Raw genomic sequence first — 21,187 nt, forward strand, 5'->3', positions numbered from 1 at the left:
TTCGTGATCATGGACAGCTGTCCAATGTCCTACATCTTGGTTCGGCTAGCGCAGTAATATCAGAAATATTCCTTTCCTCAGAAGAGGCTTTTTGATCTCGCTCGATTCATAGATGTGATCCAGATGGATATCAAGCTTCTCCGCAAGGGCGATTAGATCATGATCAGAGGATACTGGCTTAATTAAGTCCATTTAATTATTGTTTTGTAGATCCTATATCGAGCGCTGTATAAGTGCTCGTACAAGTAAGTCGGAAACTCAACTCGCCAATCAATTTCTATATCAGTCTTCGCTGAAAAGCGACCCCGCCGTCAAGGTCAGTTCCCGAAAGCGTGTCCCGTATGTTATCGATCTCAATCAAGGTTCGTACCAGAATGGCGTCATCACGATCGATGCAGCTTCTCAGCTGAATGGAGCTGAGGGCTACGCCTGCCTTCGTGATGCCTATATCATGGTTCCGTATAAGGTGACCATGAAGAACACGGGAAGTGTTGCTCTCACCAACCCTGCTAACCGTCCGTTGGACTGAAGTGTGGAGTGTGGAGTGTTACTGATGCGATGAGCCTGGAACTGAATGGAAATTCGATCATTTCGATGTCTGAGTACAAGCTCTTCTCGACCAACCTCGCGCTCAGGTGGAGTCTTCGGTTGATTACATGCAGAAGCATGGTGCTGAGGCGTTCCTATACCCAGATACGTCTGGTTCGCTGGTGTTCAATAACACGACACGGTTGTTTGGTGATGGTTACTCTAACACTGCTTCCGACATCACGCCTGCTCTTGGAACTGCTACTAGCGGCGCTGGTGTGCTTCCTGCTAATGATGGATTCGTTAAGCGTCTGCTCTCTAACCCTCCGACAGATGGTGGTTAGAACACGAATGGCTGGGCTACTATCGCGTCGGGTGCTGCTAACGTTATCGCGAATCAGTTTGGTCGTGTTGCTTTCGTACCAGGCTCGGGTTCCACTGGCTCAGTTGCTGGTTCGTGGAACTACATGCTTAAGATTCGCCTTCTCGATTTCCACCCGATCTTCGAGGAGCTGGACCTGATAGCTAATCCTCAGATTCGAATGCGTCTTCGTATCAACCAGGGATCGTCGGTAATCAATATCGGAGGTGCTACCACTTCTAAAGCATTGTATCTCTTCGACGAACGACCATCTCAGGAACTACATGCCCAGTGATGGCATCTTCGGCATCTGGCACCGCGCCTAATACTGGTGTTATCCCCTCTGCTCTTGCAACAGCAAGTGGAACAATCACAGTTGCTTGGGGGTGTAGTATCTAACACTCTTGAAACGGATACTACCTGCTTCCTATTCACGACCTCTCGTCTGTATGTTCCATTTCTCGATCTGGAGAATCCCCAGGCGATCATATCTAAGCCCGTTAAGCGCGTCCGGTATGTTGACGTTTATACACAGTGATTTCCTAACAAGGCAGGAACTGGTGTTAGTACTGGATAACAGAACGTTGCACTCGATCTACAGCTATCCGCTTCGCTAAAGAACGTTAAATACGTTGCGCTGCTTCTTTTCGCTGAGACTTGGGCAGGCAACTTCGCATCAGCTACAACTGTACAACAATGGCAATTCCCGTTTAATGGTACCCCTTGGACGGTACAGCCTGGCTTTTCGATTCGCAACCCCAAGCTCAAGATCGGTTCTCAGAACGGCTTCGACATTAGCTACGACTATGATTTCCAAGACTTCTGCAACGAATTCTCTAAGCTGAGTACTATCAATGGCGCTCAGACTGCTGAGCTGTCGAATGGTCTTCTCGACAATCAGACATGGCAGCAGACGAATCGTGTGTTTGTTGCTAATATCTCGCGTCTAACTGAAAAGGATGTCCCTCGGGTGATCCAAGTCATTGGTACTAACGTCTCGTGTCGATGAATGAACATGATAGTATTGGTTGCTTTCGAAAACGAACTGACCTACAACCGCTTGATCGGAGAGGTGCTTGAATACACCGTTAATTAAACTCTGATTCGAAGGATTTCTAAACTATATAATCACCTTTGCTGAGTCTGATTCTGTCATCATTACTCTTGACTTGGATGAGCGTCTTACCTTTTCTCACAAGCAATTTGCTTAACCCCTCTACGGCGGGCGGTTTTGCCACCCCTTATACCGTCCCGGAAGGTATAACAGAACTTGATTTAAGTATGGAACAGATCCGCAACCATTGCTTCCCTTTACACCCAATAATATGTAAGCGCGTCGATTGGACATAATCGAATGAAAAGCGATGCATAATTGGAGAATAATGAGAGTGTCGTATCGTTGTATGATCCATGGTTGAGAAAATTGGAAAAAAATTACCCAGCGTCCGTACACCACACAATCCAAGAACCCCCTCTGCGCGACATGGTGTTCAAGGACGTTTGGCGGCTTTTGCGCTCGGAGAAGTGGACGCATGCACACGCCCAAGGCCCCGACGACGGGTTTGTGCCTCTTTCAATTGTATAATCACCTCGTACTGCCCTTTGAAAGGTGTTCTAACTGCAATATTGCGCGTTCACGTGGATCAGGTACTATTATGTGAAGCCTGGTTGTACTGTGAAGGCGGGGAAGAAGGGAGTCGACTACTTCCACGGGGAGAACGCTTTACTCGACTATGTGTGCGCGGATGTCGATTTTTGTGAGCGCCACAACATCCAGCTAGTACCGAATGAATCTCAACCGCGGCTAACTCAGGGAGTAAGTTCCATGGTCTGTATTGAATGGTCTCCTTGGGGTTTTTAACCTTACCGCATCCTGTAGAGTGTAAGCGAGCGGCTGCCGACAGTCATTCATCCGCGCCAAGAGCGACTGACACCCAGACCCCCAAAGAATAAGAGCAACAAGGGTGCGAATGCAGCTGCGGAGCGCGAGGCCGAGACACCGTTACCAGTGAAAAGGAAGACGCAGCAGAAGAAGAAGAGATCGGTCAAGACAGCCAGGCTAAGGGCAAGGCATCCAGTGCTAAGACTCAGAATATCCAGCGGTCGGCCAAAACCAAGAAGAAAAAGCTGTTGAAGAAGCAGCTCCGCGAGCAGGAGGACAAGAGGCGGCGCAAAATGTCCTCTTTTCGACGATTTGGACTCACTTACCCAAAGAAGGTAATATATTCGCTTATGAAGCGGATTAGCTTAGTACTAATAAGTGGTTATATTGAGCAGGTGAACCTTCAGCTAATGCCCAACCCACGTCTAGTGGCGATCTCCACCCACCCGCGGACGATCAAGAGGTTTCGGCGAGTTCTAGTGGAGAAAATGCTAGTGTTGAAGATCCGGAAGGTATAGTGTGGTGTTCTGTATGCTGACTTGAAATATTTTGCATACGCTGACGCTGAACGTTATGGTGACTTAAACAGTGTCTTCTACGCTGACACAGATCACAGTGCTGACATGGAATGTATAGTTTATGCTGACTTCGGATGTAATGCTGAACCGAAAGGTACATCGTATGCGGACTGCTGATACTATACTGACATGTACTGTATTGTGTATACTGACATAAATGCAAGTACTACCATGGACGGTGTATCAGATGGAGATCCAGATTACGTTGATTCCTCTAAAAGTTGCACAGAATCTTCCGTTCGAAGTATTCGCTCTACGGTTCGCAAGCGTGCAACAGCCGATGAAGGGAGCGTAGTGACCGCGTCTGCCATCGCTTTCGGCAACTGCGCTGCTCTCGACCCTAATCTGCTATTAGAGGATTCGTCGGTATTTCTTGGCTCAGATGTCGACGGGAGTGGTGACGAGCTGACCGCGCAGGACGAGTATTCGCCCAACTCAATCGTCGGTGACTCGGAATCCGAAAGTAACGATGACGGAGGAGAGGAGCCAAGCATTGATCCGGAGCTGCAACGTGTAAACGGACTTCTAAGTGATGAACAAACAGGAGCAATTGCTTTTGCGTGTGCAAATTCCAAGTGCGAAAAACATACTGTGGTTCAAACCAATTCAGGCTCACGAAATCGTTCAATGGCTGGGGCTTATGATTGTGCATGCACTAAGTCCGACCAAGCGTATGGAGATGCACTGGTCCATTAAATCCTGCGGTGTCGTCCCGTAAGGCACGTTTGGTGCTGTTATGGGGCGAGATCGGTTCCGTGAGATTTCGCGTTTTCTGCACATGATGCTGCTGATGCTCGGCGTGATAGAGTATGGAAAATTCGGCTGATCCTGTCGACTCTAAAGACAACGTTCAAAGATGGCTACACCCTAGGCTCTGTGGTGTCGCTGGACGAAGGCATGCTTCCATCACATAACCGACGAAACCCTACGAGAACGTAACTGAAGGACAAACTCCATAAATGGGGTTCAAAGTGTGTTTTGACTTGCTGTGCCGTCTCGGGATATTGTAAACGGTTTTTTAAGCTAACATGTGTTGCTTTTTAATGTGTTTATTATGCTGACATGGGCTGTGTTGTGTTTGGTGAAGTGTTGAGCTTGATGTAGCCAGAAAGGAAACGGACACGAGTGAATCGATTGACACGAAGAGCGGTCCTGCGGCCGTTATTCGAAACATTGCGTGTGTGCCGTGGCCAAGCTTACGAAGGCCGACTGCTCATCGTTACCGATCGCTACTACACGTCAGTCCCTCTGGCACAACAGCTGCGTACTATGGGATTCAACTTCTGCGGTACTATCCAGAAGGGGTGCAAAGACTGGTGCAAGGGGGTCGAATACTCGTTCAAGAAGAGACCTCGAGACTTCCCACGTGGAGAGTTCAAAATGGCAGTGGCAGCGCATAATCCTGGGATGATCGCTCTAGGATGGGTCGACAACAAACCTGTTTACGTTTTGACATTGCAAGTACCCACCGAGCTGACTAACGTGACGCGACGAGAGAAGAACGGAACGTTGACTATGGTGCCTTGCCCGACTGTGGTGAGCGCGTACCTCCAGAATATGGGCGGTGCCGACCGTCACGATCAACTCCGGTTTCAATCGTATTCAATTCAGATGTCCCGCATGATTGTTAAGCTGTCCTTGTAGGTCTACGTTATCATGCTTATGCTGTTCTTCTGTGTATCCTGCGACAGATTTCGTAAGTACTACAAAGGGCGGTTTCTCGGCCTCATCGACAGGAGAGGAGCCAAGCATTGATCCGGAGCTGCAACGTGTAAACGGACTTCTAAGTGATGAACAAACAGGAGCAATTGCTTTTGCGTGTGCAAATTCCAAGTGCGAAAAACATACTGTGGTTCAAACCAATTCAGGCTCACGAAATCGTTCAATGGCTGGGGCTTATGATTGTGCATGCACTAAGTCCGACCAAGCGTATGGAGATGCACTGGTCCATTAAATCCTGCGGTGTCGTCCCGTAAGGCACGTTTGGTGCTGTTATGGGGCGAGATCGGTTCCGTGAGATTTCGCGTTTTCTGCACATGATGCTGCTGATGCTCGGCGTGATAGAGTATGGAAAATTCGGCTGATCCTGTCGACTCTAAAGACAACGTTCAAAGATGGCTACACCCTAGGCTCTGTGGTGTCGCTGGACGAAGGCATGCTTCCATCACATAACCGACGAAACCCTACGAGAACGTAACTGAAGGACAAACTCCATAAATGGGGTTCAAAGTGTGTTTTGACTTGCTGTGCCGTCTCGGGATATTGTAAACGGTTTTTTAAGCTAACATGTGTTGCTTTTTAATGTGTTTATTATGCTGACATGGGCTGTGTTGTGTTTGGTGAAGTGTTGAGCTTGATGTAGCCAGAAAGGAAACGGACACGAGTGAATCGATTGACACGAAGAGCGGTCCTGCGGCCGTTATTCGAAACATTGCGTGTGTGCCGTGGCCAAGCTTACGAAGGCCGACTGCTCATCGTTACCGATCGCTACTACACGTCAGTCCCTCTGGCACAACAGCTGCGTACTATGGGATTCAACTTCTGCGGTACTATCCAGAAGGGGTGCAAAGACTGGTGCAAGGGGGTCGAATACTCGTTCAAGAAGAGACCTCGAGACTTCCCACGTGGAGAGTTCAAAATGGCAGTGGCAGCGCATAATCCTGGGATGATCGCTCTAGGATGGGTCGACAACAAACCTGTTTACGTTTTGACATTGCAAGTACCCACCGAGCTGACTAACGTGACGCGACGAGAGAAGAACGGAACGTTGACTATGGTGCCTTGCCCGACTGTGGTGAGCGCGTACCTCCAGAATATGGGCGGTGCCGACCGTCACGATCAACTCCGGTTTCAATCGTATTCAATTCAGATGTCCCGCATGATTGTTAAGCTGTCCTTGTAGGTCTACGTTATCATGCTTATGCTGTTCTTCTGTGTATCCTGCGACAGATTTCGTAAGTACTACAAAGGGCGGTTTCTCGGCCTCATCGACATGGCGTTGGTGAACGGATACATCATTCACAAGTGCAACGCGGAGATGCTGCAAAAGAAACCCCACAATCACTACCAGTACATGATCATCCTGCACGAGCATCTGATTCGGCAGGCTTCGAAGGATTTCACGAGAACAACCGCGCGTGAAGCAGCTCCTTCGATTGCGAGTCGGCCAATTTCCGTGACGCACGATCACATGTTGGTGCAGTCGGCGGACACAAGGGTCAATAGCGGTGTGGAGCGAGTTCGTCAACGCCAATGCAAAGTGTGTTCGATTTACAAGCCTAGTCACAAGAAACGAGGTGGTATGAGCTCGTACTACTGCCCGCAGTGCTTAGAAGGTAAGCGGGGGCTCGTCACACTTAGCAGCAAGGTTCGCAACTATGAAGAAAACGAGAGACTCACGTGTGGTCAAATCTGGCACATTACGAGGCGAAATGGTGAGTTTGCTCCGATAGCAGGTCATGTCAGAGATCGTGGCGTGTCTAAGACAAGCTCTATCTAGTCAATACATACGTTTAGTTACGAGCAGCACATAAGTTCATAGTTTGTATGCAAGAGCACCAATACAGACCATGCAAACATATTTAAAAAAACGGAATGGATTTAATTGGTTTCGGAAGCAAATCCCGATTTCGTTTGCGAATTATTACCGGCGATCTTAGCAACAAATCGTACAGAAATTTGCGAAAACAATGCTAGTTTCAGTATGAAATAGTGAGCTCAAGCTGTTTTCTTATACCTTCCGGGAGGGTATAAGCAGTCGCCTAAGCTGTTCTTGTCAACAGTCCGCGCTTAAGGAGTTAACCCTTACATCAATCTTAGTTTTGGAAATGAGTAAGTGTAAGACCACTCTACCGATGAATTTGTTTATGGTTATACCAACGATTAATTTACTGTTCATCAGGTCGTAAATGCACATTTTCGAATTTAATTTATGTATTTTCGAAAAAGTGGTGATGCAGTCTATATAGATACACCCGATAATAATCATGAGTTCAGTATTAACTTTTGGTCAGCACAAGTCGTAGACGATTGCGGAAGTTCATGCAACTGACCCAAGCTACCGCCGCTGGCTGTTGAATCAAAAGATTCTGCTTGAGTCAAACCCTGAGATTGCGGAGTTCTAAAGATCAACTACAGCCACATCAACGATGGGTCATTCTTACTGACATGGGGCAAATACAAGGGACGCACTATTAAGCAAATCCAAGCCCTTGATTCCAGCAATATCGAATGGCTGAAGAAGAATGAATTCGTTCGTGAGAAAATGCCTTTGACATCTCTAAACGAGCTGTAAGCTAATGGTATTTTTTGAAAAAAATCTGAAATTCAGAGCTAACCTCTGAAAATCATTAAAAATTCTGAATTCATAGGAATTTTCTGAATTTCAGAATTAGTAGCCCATAGATTCGAAGAAATCCTCGATGTCAGCAAAGCTCTCCATTTGCTTCATCAAGCGTGAAGGATGCATGACTTGACGATCAGTTCCTCAGTGATCTGTGAATTGAATACAGTGTTTTGCCTCAATAGCGCAGTCGTACTTTGTATACAATTTCTCAAGTAAATGGGGTGACAGAGGTTTTACTAGTCGACTACGAGTGGGAGTAGGTCGCAATGATGCCGCGCAAGCGCTCAACTTCAGGCGCTGCAGCCTCTAAGTCGACCGCACCCGACTCGCCGTGAGCTCTCTTCCAGCGAATCCCGTAGCGAGATTGCACGTGGCGTAGCCAAGACCAGGTAAAGCTTGGTCCGACCGACCAAGGTGATCTTGGCGCGCAATGACATGAGTGTGACGCTTTTTGTTTTGACGTTTTCCCCTATGTCCTCGGTTGTGGTAATTTGATTGGCGGAACCATACTGTCGATGGCGTGATTGGCTGAATCTTGCTGTTCGTGAAAAACAGGGTGATTATATATAGTCTGCGAGGTTATTAGATGTGATGGCTGCGCTATTGAGGCAAAACACTGTAGCTTTTTGTGCTTAAACTTAGAAAGTTGGTCAATAAGCAGCTCCTGATTATCCTATGCAAAGTGATTACCTTCAATTAAATCATAGAGAATGTAGTACATATTTTCGTCGTCGAACATATGTTCTTCAAATTCGTCATCAATTCCAGGTAGATAGAGATTAACGTACTCCTTATACCATACCCTGGTGATGTAATACGTCGTGGTCTTCACTGATGAGCTTGCCATAGAGATCCTCAATCATCAACTTATCGATAAACTCCTTAGTGTGCTTCTGGTCATGTAAAAGGTCGTGGTCTTCATCTTCACTGATGGACTCTCCATAGCGTGCCTCAAACATTAGCTCATAGTTATCATCCTCAACAAACACATGATCGTATGAACAGTCGTTGAAATAGTCTTCAGCATAGGCTAATACGTTCATGATTATCGTTATAGGTGGGTGGGTGGATCGTTGGATCGTATGATTGATTATTTATATCTTTATATTTATCTATCAGGATTGATCGATCTTTATATTTGAAATCTCGGCTTCGCATCAGAGGTTATCGACAGGTGCTCTAATCAATTATCTTTTACGTTTGAGATATGAGGTTTATACGTCTTGTAGTATCTCAGTTATAAAAAGAAAATCCTTCGTATCAGAGGGTGTCGAGAGGTCCTTTAGCGATGTTGAAAAACTAGCGGTCAGTTGTGCTTTTGCTGAAACAATGTTTAGAAGTGGTGTAGCGTTTGAATTATTAGAGAATGCTCCTTTGCACCAGAGGGTATCGAGAGGGTTTGCCCAATTTTTCACTACTTTTGCTATTCAATGTTTATATTACCTGTAGATGGTAATATATCCTTTGAAAAAAACAGGCGGGCATTTGGGGTCCGGGGATACTACTACTGGTCACACCGCAGCCGCCTTTCAGTCTCGACTTCGAGCCCTGACACCTACCTGGGCCAGCGATATTTCACGCTTTCCTTCAAGCTTTTTTGCTCAAGTTTGAAGACCACGCGGTCGACCTCCAGCCGTAACAAGACAACAACGAGCGCATGCTGCAAACTCTCGCATGTCACGCTCTAACAACGGGTTCCAGGGGCTACATTACAATCCGATAGTAATCCATGCCCCTGAATTGAACAGGCAAATGCTACGAACACGACGACTGCTGCCACCGTAGCGTCTACGGAGTCTATATTATTTGCTGCTGCTGCCGTAGGCTACGGAGTCTCCATTATCTGCCGCTACCACCGCTGCTGTAGTGTCAACTGCATCTACCATATTTTATGAAGCGATTATCACGGCCGTAGTGCCCACGGAGTCTACACTATCTGTTGATGTGACTGCCGCCATAAGGCCTACTGAGTCAACAATATCTACCGAAAATCTTGTACTGTTCAAGCATCTACATGCCTTCATCAATGCCAACGTACTCACCTTCATCAACTGCACAAACTCGCCCCCATCCAGGACCTTCCCTTCGATCGACCTCGTTTTCGTTTACTTGATTCAGATACTCCGTCTTGATGACCTACGTCTCCGTTTTCTACGGCTGTCGGCATGCTTCCTCGATCGTGCCCTGCTGGAGTCTCCTCTCGATAGCTGGACCGTGGTGCGCGGCTCAAAGTAACAATAGCTGCTTGGTTTCTTCTATTGCTGAATTTGGATTGTGTGGAATACAGTCAAGGAAGCCATTGCGTCCGCCGATTTGACACCAAGTTAACAATTTCTATACAAAATCAAGTGAAAGACACATGTCTATTTCGATAACGAAACCAAGTGAAGTGCACATGCCAATTTCGATAGCGGTTGAAAGGATTCGCGCTATGGTAGCTAAAAAGCCACCATAGCGTTGGTGTGCGCTCGAGGACAATGCTCGTACCAGCAGCTACGTAAAGCCTCTCAGTCGGCGGTTAGCACCTGTTCGTTCACCTAGAGTATCCCGCAAAGCCTCGCGGACAGCGGTGGAGCTTTCCAATGGGCCTCAAGGCGAGTCGCCGGCACTGACGAATTCGCGCCATTACTACTATCATTCCATCAGATAATGGCGCGAAATCGTCAGCACCCGTGCCCTGACAGCGTCGATGAGCACCCGCGCTAGTGTTTGAAGTTGGTGGCGAGTGGGACTCGTAATTTACGCGATAACTTTCGAGGATCGGGAGGTATTACGAGATCTCCGCATCGCGACTCCAGCCAATCACTGTGGCTCGCTTTCAATTATGATCGAGAGTCTGCCATTATTAGCCAAAGGTAATATTTAAGATTTTAATTCCAGAGAGTACCGTAGTTTATGAAGGGGGGCAAAATGCCCCCGTTCACCATCCCCATACCACAGTGTAGAAGAGACACCATCGAGAGGGAGTACCGTAGTTTATGAAGTGGGGTATTTTGCCCCCCTGGATGGGGAAGTGTGCTAGGTTTGTATACCATAGAGATTCAAGTCAATAAGCTCAGTTCACGAAAGGGTTAGCCCCCCTACTAAATACGCCCGAAAGGAGCCAGGAGCGCCGCTCTATGCACGCTCTGCTCTATTTTAACGATCCTCGTCTAGTACTTTATTTTATATCCAATAAATTATGCTATTTATCGAGCGGGAAATTGACGCTCCCCTGTCGAATCGAATTCATGGGGAGCGCTCAAATCCCGACGAGCGCGCTTGCAGGATTTTTGCTGCTCGTGTTCGTTACCACGAGCAGTTCTTCTGCTCAGATCGTGGGATGCTTGCCTAATATCGTTGGTTGGGGCTACAAGTACACTATGCAGTACTGTTCTAGGTGGAGCGATTCCCGCAGCATTTATTCCAGACCTAAATCACGCGAATAAAATCTGGGGCGGAATTTTGATTGGCTCGCTGTAACGGGGTTACACGTACAAGTGGCTGCAAGCCACTTGTGAATTTAACAGATAGGTTATCTGTTAAAAGTTTTAGATACTTCCTCACCTTGGTGTAAGACACACCAATGGATACATTGAAGTGGGCCACCACAATGAGTGGTCCACACATACCCAAAGATCCTATTGATAAAAAGCAGCATCTTTCTACCAATCAGAGACATGCATATTAGCGGGGCTCTGACAGCCAGCCGCTGTCAACCCCTTTCATAGATGATAAACAGTTTTTAGCTGATTTAGGAGGAAGATCAATTTACAACAATACAGTTCTCATTTTACCTTAAACTAGCTACTTGGAGTCTTATCTAAGTTAAATTATATTTGTGTATTCAAATATAATTCACCTAAGTAATTACTCAGTACCTACGCTTCCTCATACACGTAGTGCGACGTGTAAGCTAAAGTTGTGAGTCAAGTTAGACCCACTACACCTGGTAGCACTTTGTAGTCCGTCCAACGACCGACTGCTTGACGTTCGTACGCGGCGTACGAACGCGGAGCCGCGAACCACATGAGCACGGAGGTGCCCATGGAGAGCTCCAACACGCCTGCAACGCATGTTGCACGCGCAGACTGCCCCCACCTGTCTGACCCAGAGTGGGAATCCCTCCAACGACCGTCAACAGTCATTGGAGAAGCGGCGATAGCTACGATGCTGCGTACGCTATCGCCGACGGAGCAACATGGTGTTGCTCTGGGGTTCATCATGAAGGAGCAGCGTGATGCTGCTTCCTCAGTGACGGCGTCGTCAGGGACGACGCCGCGTGCTCAACTATTAAAATTGAGCGTAAGCAATTACGTGGGAAGAGAGGACGAGTCTCTCCTCCGGTGGCTTGTCGAGCTCGACACAGCCACAGCGGCTCGACGCATCGTCGACCCGCTGTCAAAGGTCGCGTTCGCCATGTCCTGCCTTGGTGGACGCGCAAGGAGTTGGGCGTATGGACGCCGACTCTCCGATCCTACGTGCTTCAGCACGTACGAAGTGTTCAAAGAGGAGCTCAAACAAGCGTTTGAGCCCCCGCAAAACGAGTTCCGGTCGAGGGCGGAGTTCCTCGACCTTCAGCAAGGTAAGCATGACGTCCATGCTTACGCGCAGCGCGCACGATATTTGGTATCAAATATAGTGACTAACCCGATTGACGAGGCGACCAAGGTCGTCACGTTCATGAAAGGACTTAGACATGGTCCCGTGAAGACCTATCCCTTCCGAGAGTACCCGAGTACTCTCGAAGCTGCAATCACCCTTGCCATGCAAGAAGAGTTTAGCCTGCGGCAGGCTAAACTCCATGTAAACGCACCGAGGCCGCAACCGCGCCCGGTAGCGAGGACGGGAGGTCCGGAACCAATGGACCTCTCGAATGCAACGGCTGCTGGTCACCAGCAGCACGGAAGTAATGTGCGATGCTTCCGTTGCGGAAGGATCGGTCACTTTGCACGGGAGTGCACAGCTCCCATGCCCCCTGGAGGTGGCCGTCGTGGCGATGCTAGACATCGCCGCGGACCAACAAAAAACGCGAACACCCAGTAGGCGCGGGGCGCCCTACTGGTAGTGCAGTCGCGCGTGTCGACATCGGGCACGCGACACTGAGGACTGCAGCCCCCAGTGAGACCAGATCTCGCTGCAAGAAGCAAGATGACAGGTCGAACCTGGTCATCTTGAAGGTTTACTCGAAGCGAGCGAGTGACTCTCTTCGAGCTTTGGTAGATTCAGGCCCGTCGAACAACTTTGTTCGACTACGAAGCCTGCCGAGACTTGACTTCGAGGAGGTAGATACACCTCGAAGTCTTCTGGAGGTACGACTGGCAACAGGTGCCATCGTAAAGACCGAGAAGCGCGTCGTGAACGTGCGCTTCTCGTACAAACAACGAGTGTTTGTCGAACACTTTATCGTCCTGGACCTGGACGATAAGTTCGACGTGGTAATGGGCATACCGTGGCTTGCACGGCATGATCCGGTGATAGACTGGAAGAAGCGCACGCTCGTGCGCTTCGGACGCGACAGCGGAACAGAGAGCGATGGCCCTGTTACCGCAGCGCACGCACCAGCAGGTGCACGCGGCTCACCAGTCGAGACAGCGCTTTATGCTGCTGTCCTGGAGTGCCCAAGAAGTGCGCGAGGGCGCGCACAAGTGAGACCAACGTCGGCAAGGCTGCCGACGTCAGAAGAAAAAGACGTACTGGTTCCAAGAACCAATACCCACGTTCCAGCGTGTAAGGGACAGTCCCTGACCCAAAGAGGTCAGGTCGACAACGACGCGTCGGCTCCGAGAGCCGACGCACCCTCGGTCATGAGGGGCTCCGCCAATGAATGACGTCGAGGTGACGAAGGCGTGTCAACTCCGGGAGTTGACGCTGCCAACAGTGCGGGCGGTTTCAAACGTACTGCACTGACGCAATTTGCATGCTGTCGTGTAGCCGGGCTGCATGACGAAGCGCCATGCGATCAAGCCGGGCTTGATATTGCGCGCCCGCAGATAGGGTCTGCCGGCGAACAACTGTGCGGAGCCCGGCTTCGCACAACAAGAAGACGGCGCATGCGAAGAACGCTGCGCAAGTCTCGGTCCGGGACCGAGACGCTACAAGAACTGTCTGCCGGGCAGACAGAGGCGGTGACGCCGGGCGTCGAGACGCTGAACGTCTTGACGGGCACCGATACTGGATTCTAGTTTCAGGAAATGGAACTCGCTAGTCCTCCGACGACGGCGTCGGAGTTGACTTCGCTTCCAGCCATGAGCTGGAAGCGCTTCACGCGCGACTTGCACGATGGACGCATCGAGCAAGTCTGTGTTCTTTCGGACAGCGAAAGAACGGAGAGCGAGAGCGAAGAGCTGAGGCAGCTCTTCATGGGAAGTACCACTGAGAGCGAAGACACTCTCAGTGCGAAGACGAAGCGAGAGCGCTTCGAGGAACAAGGTTGGGACTCGCTGAAGTCGAGTCCCTATTACGAACTGTTGAGGGAGTACAAAGATGTACTCCCGGAAGAGATTCCTGCGGAGCTTCCGCAGGATAAGGGTATTCAGCACGATATTGATCTCGTGCCGGGCACGAAGTACTGTGTCACGCGGCAGCGGCCACTGTCGCGAGAGCAAGTGAAAGCGATCGACGACTTCTTTGAAAGTCGTCGTAAAGCAGGACAAGTGCGGGAATCAAAGTCCCCGCACAGTGCTCCGACGTTCTGTGTCAAGAAGCCACAGGGCGGGTGGCGCATCGTTCATGCCTACAACAAGCTGAACGATGCGACGGTACCGGCGCAGACGCCGATACCACGAAAAGATGTTATCATCGATTCGATGGCCGGGAGCACCGTTTACAGTGCTCTCGACTTGCGAGATGGATTCTATCAGATCCTAATGCGTGAGAGTGATATCCCTCTCACGGCAGTGAGCACGCCAAGCGGCATGCTCTGGGAATGGCTAGTGATGCCACAGGGGCTTAAGAACGCCCCTGCGACTTTCAACAGGTGCGTGACGCACTTGTTGCGCTCGGTGCGCGACTTCGCACCGAGCTACTTCGATGATGTATTCATCCACAGCCGAGCTGTGGACGGGAAGACCGACGTAGAGATGCACAGGGTGCATCTCCGGAAGCTACTTGAGCTTATGCGAAAGCATAAGCTCTACGCGAACCTGAAGAAGTGTTTCTTCGGGGCGAGCGAGATACCCGTCCTCGGGTGTCTCGTACGGAAGAATGGTGTTCGCCCTGACCCGGAAAAGGTCAGGGTGATCAATGAATGGCCAACGCCTTCAAGTGTCAAGGAACTGAGGCAGTTCCTTGGCTTGGCCACGTACTTGCACAAGTACGTGGAGGATTATGCGGGCAAGATCCGCCCGCTGTCACAGCTTCTTAAGAAAGAAGCTGTGTGGAATTGGACACCCGATTGCCAAAAGGCATTCGATGCAGTCAAGCGGGGCTTGACTGAGGCGCCGATCTTGGCAGTGGCTGACCAAGATCGCCCATTTCACGTAGTGTGTGACGCATCCGATTTTGCGATCGGATGCGCGTTGATGCAGCACGACCACGAAGGCCGTGATCGTGTCGTCTACTACCAATCGCGTCAGCTGAAGCCAGCTGAGCGCAACTATCCGGTGCATGACAAGGAACTCCTTGCCATGAAGTATGCACTCGCAAAGTTCCGAGTGTATTTGCTTGGGAGTAGACCATTTGTCGTCTACACCGACCATGCTTCACTGCGTACCGCAGTGAAGTCGCCACACATTTCACAAAGAATGGCGAGATGGCTCTCATTCTTTGCGGAGTATAACTTCCGGGTCGAATACAAACCCGGAAGATTGAATGTGGTGGCCGACTCGTTATCACGTCGGCCGGACTACGCGGAAGCTGTTGACGTCAATGCCATTGACGTCATGCGATCAAGCAAGCCCACATCGTCCCTGTTGGATGATGTGAAGGCCGCGTACGCGCACGACGCGGACGTGAAACTCTTGTTGGCCTATGGCACAACACCTTCTGACAAGTCCCGTCAGAAACTGCCCAAACACCTTCGTGCGCGTGCACACCGATATCGGGTGCACGACGGACTGCTTCTTTATAATGCAGTCGACGACAACGCGGACCGCGTTGTCGTGCCAAATGACCATGACCTGCGACTCAGGATCATGTACGAATATCATGATGCCCCGACAGTGGGACATCTCGGACGCGAGAAGACATACGTCCTTCTCACGCGCGACTTCTACTGGCACCACCAGTATAAGTGGGTGCGCAAGTACATCCGTGCTTTCGAGGTATGCCAACGCGTAAAGCCTGCGCCATTCGCGCAGGCTCCGTTACAATCACTACCGACTCCGTCGGAGTGTTGGAAGTCCATGTCTTTGGACTTCATCTTTGGTCTTCCCCCGGACAGCGGAGGGAATACCGGTGTTGTGGTCTTCGTCGACCGCTTCAGCAAGATGGTACATCTTGCTGCGGTGCCAGCAGAGGTGACCGCGAAGCAGACGGCCCGTCTGTTCGTCGACATGGTGTTTAAACACCATGGCATGCCGACCGACATCGTGTCGGACAGAGACCCGCGCTTCACAGCGCACCTGTGGCAAGAAGTGTTTACACTTCTTGGGAGCCAGCTTTCAATGTCGACTGCGGATCATCCGCAGACGGACGGTCAAACCGAGCGCGTGAATCGCGTGCTCGTCGATATGTTGAAGAGCTACGCTCACTCGTTCCAATACTGGAGCGAGTGCTTATCGATGGCAGAGTTTGCCATCAACAACTCAGTGCATGCCTCGACCGGGCATACACCGTTCTACGTGAATGCCATGCGGCATCCACGCCTTCCGAGTTTACTCGGAGTGATGGCTCCCACTTTAAGTGGGGGAGGATCTACGACTGCAATACAGCAGCCGCAGAAAACCGCTGGCACTTGCACAGTGTCAGCTGCAACAATGGATAAACCACATGAGTCTGCGCCCTGCGCAGACTCCTCCACCACAAGGCCAACGACCACGGGTCTGAGCAGGGCGCAGACACCGCAAAGAACCACGCAGAGGCCGGGCCTCTAGCGGAGAGATGACTTCAGCTCGGATGCAATCAGTTTCATCACCAAAAGACAAGCCGTAATTCGGTTTGTCCAAGACACAATAGCAGCTTCTGTTGACCAACAGAAGCTGAACGCAGACAATGTGGGCAGAGGCAACACAAATGAATTCAAAGTTAGTTCATTGATCTTGTTAGCTACACAAAACCTGCCTAAACATGCGGTTTCGAACTTCGGAGCAAGCAAGCTTGCTCCGCGCTTCATCGGGCCGTTCACTGTGTTGGCACGGCACGGCAACGCATACACGCTAGACATACCGTCTAGCATGCGCCTCCATCCGACCTTTTACGTCGGACGGCTGAAGCCATACCTGCAGCACGAGCCATCTAGCTCGGCTGACCCGAAGCCTCGGCAGAAGCGGAAGCCTTGGTCTCGGCAACGAGCAGCCTCTCCTCCAGCGCGCGGACGCTCTGGAGCAACCCCTTCATCTGGGTCCCCAGCTCGACCTGGATATTCGAGGCGGTCTGCGAGACCGCCGCGACTTGGGCCTTCTGGTTCGCCAGCTCCTGTTTCAGGGCGGCGAACTCAGCGCCCTGCAGACGCTCCACGGCGGTCACCCGGTCGTGGAGAGGCGCATACTGATCAGCCCGGGGCTGATCATACCCGGGGCGTGTTCTCACCCCCGCCACCGCCGATCCGTGACGCCCGCGGCTCAACCCGCTGGATTGTTGAGCGGATTGTTGACCATAGTATCCCGAAAACGAACCCTCAAGGGGCTCGTTTTCGTATTCGTTGGAGAGGATTTCCTCCTCATCAAGATATATGGGGGCCGCAGAACGTCTTGCTGGAGGACGTTCCGGAAATGGTGAGGGCGTACGAAGAGCAGTACGCGCTGGCGCAGCGGAAGTAGTGCGAGCGCTGCGGTCATCGCTAGCGCCCTAACCCTCACGTGCTAAGAATTTAGCACGGAGCTCTTTGAGGCTCTCGGGCACATGGAAGGACGTGTACCCGTTCAGGTCGCGGTCGCTCAAGCGAACCGCGCCTGGGAAGCACTTCGTGCACTGAAAGCCCTCGGGCACAGCGCACGGCACATTTGCCTCCTCCGCAGCAACGTGGAGTTGCTCCAACTTTCCACGCTTCGAGTACGTCTCGAAGCGATCACGCGCTTGCTTAATCCGATCACGGTAAGCACTCGGCCTCTTGTCGGAGTACTGAGAGCCCCAGCGGAAGCGAGTGGGGTATCGCTCTCAGTTCGCGAACGCTTCGAGCTCGAAGCGTCCGATTCGTCCCCTTCACGCGGGCGAAAGTTCTTAGCATGAGGGTCGAGCGATTCGCTCGACACTGAGTCTTTGCGCTTAGAGGGCGAGTCCTCCTCGCCCTCCATATCTTCATCGTCGTCGTCGAAGTCGACGATGTCGCCGTACTTTGCCTTCTGGCGTTCGAAGTAGTCGTCGATGGAGAGATGACTCCCCACCGACTTTGAAGTCTTCTTCTGAGGCGTGCTCATCGTTGAATAAGCGCGGATTTTTTCTCCAAACGCGGAGAATTGACGAGTGGTCAATTCCAAAGATTGACGTGCGGGGACCCCGCGCGTCTAACCTTAAGGGGGGGGATGGTGTAACGGGGTTACACGTACAAGTGGCTGCAAGCCACTTGTGAATTTAACAGATAGGTTATCTGTTAAAAGTTTTAGATACTTCCTCACCTAGGTGTAAGACACACCAATGGATACATTGAAGTGGGCCACCACAATGAGTGGTCCACACATACCCAAAGATCCTATTGGTAAAAAGCAGCATCTTTCTACCAATCAGAGACATGCATATTCGCGGGGCTCTGACAGCCAGCCGCTGTCAACCCCTTTCATAGATGATAAACAGTCTTTAGCAGATTTAGGAGGAAGATCAATTTACAACAATACAGTTCTCATTTTACCTTAAACTAGCTACTTGGAGTCTTATCTAAGTTAAATTATATTTGTGTATTCAAATATAATTCACCTAAGTAATTACTCAGTACCTACGCTTCCTCATACACGTAGCGCGACGTGTAAGCTAAAGTAGTGAGTCAAGTTAGACCCACTACACTCGCAGACTGATGGATGGCCCATTTCTGGCGTATTTCTAACCAAATGTGAGGCTTGATCCGATTTGATCCGTCTAGGGATGGTTTTGAATCAGGCACGTAAAGAACTTCTAAATGTCCTAAAACGTTTTGCACAATTTAAAAATATCCAAAAAATCCAGAACAATCCAAAAGTCCGTATCATTGACAAGGATCCTGAAGGGCTGCAGCTACTGATCGACGAAGGTCATGCCACGACTTCTGTCTGACGGCCATGTGCCGCCCGCGATTCATCAAGGTCCACCACAACCACCGGCGACTACACCTCGAGCTCCTCGAAGAGGCACAACTACCCTTCCAGCGCCTCCAGACTCGGCGTTACGACGAACGCCTCGAACAGGGACAAACTCTGCTCCAACACCACCAGGCTCGGCGATGCGACGAACGCTTCGTTTCAGCCCTTATCACAGAGTTGCTAGAAGATCAATTACAGGTGGTCAGTCGTCACAAGTGAGTCCGGGAGAGCAGTCAGTCCAAACTCCGGCATCAACTCCTGCGCAATCCCTGGTCGACCCCGTAGGTCACCAGGCCCAGCCCGACAACTGCTACCGTCACCAACGAAGATTGGGCGCCCATCTGACCCTATTTGGCAGTACTATTTCGTTGAGAGAGAGAACGGGAAGAGACACGTGCGATGCATATACTGTGGCGCTCTCAAAAAGAACGGCAAGCCAAGCGGAAACTTGTTGAAACACTTCACAGGTCCCAAACCGTCCCCTAGAGTACTAAGAGACGTGCAACTTTCATTGCAGCCATCATCTACTCCTCATGAACTAGCTACAACACCTACAAGTGCTTCATATCCTACTGCTTCATTGCCGATCGAGCAGGATCAGGATGCCTTTGAAATGGCGCTGGCGCGAGTATTTTTTGTTTGTGACCTACCATTTATGCTAGCAGATGCTCCTGTCTTCAAAGAATTTCTTGCTTTGGTAGCGCCTACATTCAAGACGCCATCGCGACACAAGCTGAGTGGTGAGCTTTTGATGCGAGTGCAAGTCGAGATGAGGTTGGAGATTATCGAGTTGGTTGATCAACAAGTGTATATTTCTCTTGTGATGGATGGCTGGACTGATACCAACGGCTCCAGCATTATTAACTTCTTGGTAGTTGCGCCAGGGATGCCCTCGGTATTTTGGTCGTCGTGGTCAACGCGGTCTAAACAGCATACTGCAGACTACCTTGCAGGTGAAATTGAGAAAGTAATCGCAGATATCGAACTATCAACATCAGCACAGGTTGTATCCGTCATTACGGACAATGCCAAGAATATGAGAAGCGCTACAGCACGGAGGAGAAAACTTGCCTTCGTAACGGCATTGGTTGGTGACAATGGATTTTGGAATAACTTGAGAACGATTGTACGTCTATTTGATCCAATTATTGCTGTACTACGAGTTTTAGAAGCGGACAATGTATTCGTGTCGGCGGTGTACAAGTGGTTTAGATGGCTACGATACCATGCTGCTTATGGTGTCACATCCCCTGAGCAAGAGCGTTAAGTTGAACCGGCGACATCCGAGCAAGCAGATGCAACTGGTGCGGAACATGACGCTGAACAATCCGATACCGAGGAATCCGACGCTGAAGAAGAAGATCCACCTAATGGTAACACAGCAAGCCAAGAAATTAGTGGCGACGGTACCACCGAAACTCTTTCTGTAAACGGGGTATATGCGAATGTTTCGGATCTCTCGCTTGGTGACGTCCAAACTTTGTTTCGCGAAAAAATACTGAAGCGATGGAAGTATGCTCATACAAATGCTATGGGTATTGCTTTCTTGCTGGATCCTACCACTAATCTTGACGACTTTGTGGGCTCGGACGATGATACGGTGGAAGATCAGATTTGCAAAATGGCGAAGGGCTGCGGCGTGATCACGTCAAGCAATGGTACTCCCAAGCTAACAGCGGAGATCCTCGCGTTCAAAAGCAGTAAAAGCCTTGGCGGCGAAAGACTTCGAGAGAAATACTCCGAATCAAGTCCTCGGGATTACTGGAACGCCATGAACAACAAAAAGTATCCGTTGCTTAAGAAAATTGCACAAATAGTCTTCGCGATCCCGACGTCGTCAGCAGCCAGCGAAAGAGCTTGGAGCATCTTCGATCACATCCACACCAAGCGACGAAACAGGCTTTCGGTTGAGAAGGTCGAAATGCTCGCGAATATTTACAGCAACTATGGAACCATTAGGCGCAATGAAGTCGATCTGGCTCGACATCAGTCTTGTCCAGACAGCGTAGATTAATTGTGCTAGATGAGCTTTGCTATCGATGATTTGTTACCTCTTCATATTGCTTAATCCACGTCAATCCTGGAATCTCATGGACAGGCAACAACGAAGCCCTCCCGGTCACCCGAAGCTGAACGTTTACGCTG

The 21,187-nt window shown here is 50.1% G+C and overlaps 1 protein-coding gene across 1 annotated transcript; it reads left to right on the forward strand.

Moving 5' to 3' along the window:
- Positions 1–2,372: 2,372 nt before the first annotated feature.
- On the forward strand, positions 2,373–3,375 carry IUM83_02847 (uncharacterized protein; the record flags this gene model as incomplete). Its single annotated transcript, XM_067926798.1, has 6 exons — positions 2,373–2,449; positions 2,537–2,705; positions 2,769–2,897; positions 2,990–3,106; positions 3,167–3,283; positions 3,361–3,375. 6 exons carry the CDS (start codon positions 2,373–2,375, stop codon positions 3,373–3,375), a joined length of 624 nt encoding a protein of 207 aa, XP_067784264.1.
- Between the last annotated feature and the right edge of the window lie 17,812 nt (positions 3,376–21,187).

The sequence above is a fragment of the Phytophthora cinnamomi genome, assembly GCF_018691715.1.
Source record: "Phytophthora cinnamomi strain GKB4 chromosome Unknown Contig92, whole genome shotgun sequence".
NCBI classification, from domain to species: domain Eukaryota; phylum Oomycota; class Peronosporomycetes; order Peronosporales; family Peronosporaceae; genus Phytophthora; species Phytophthora cinnamomi.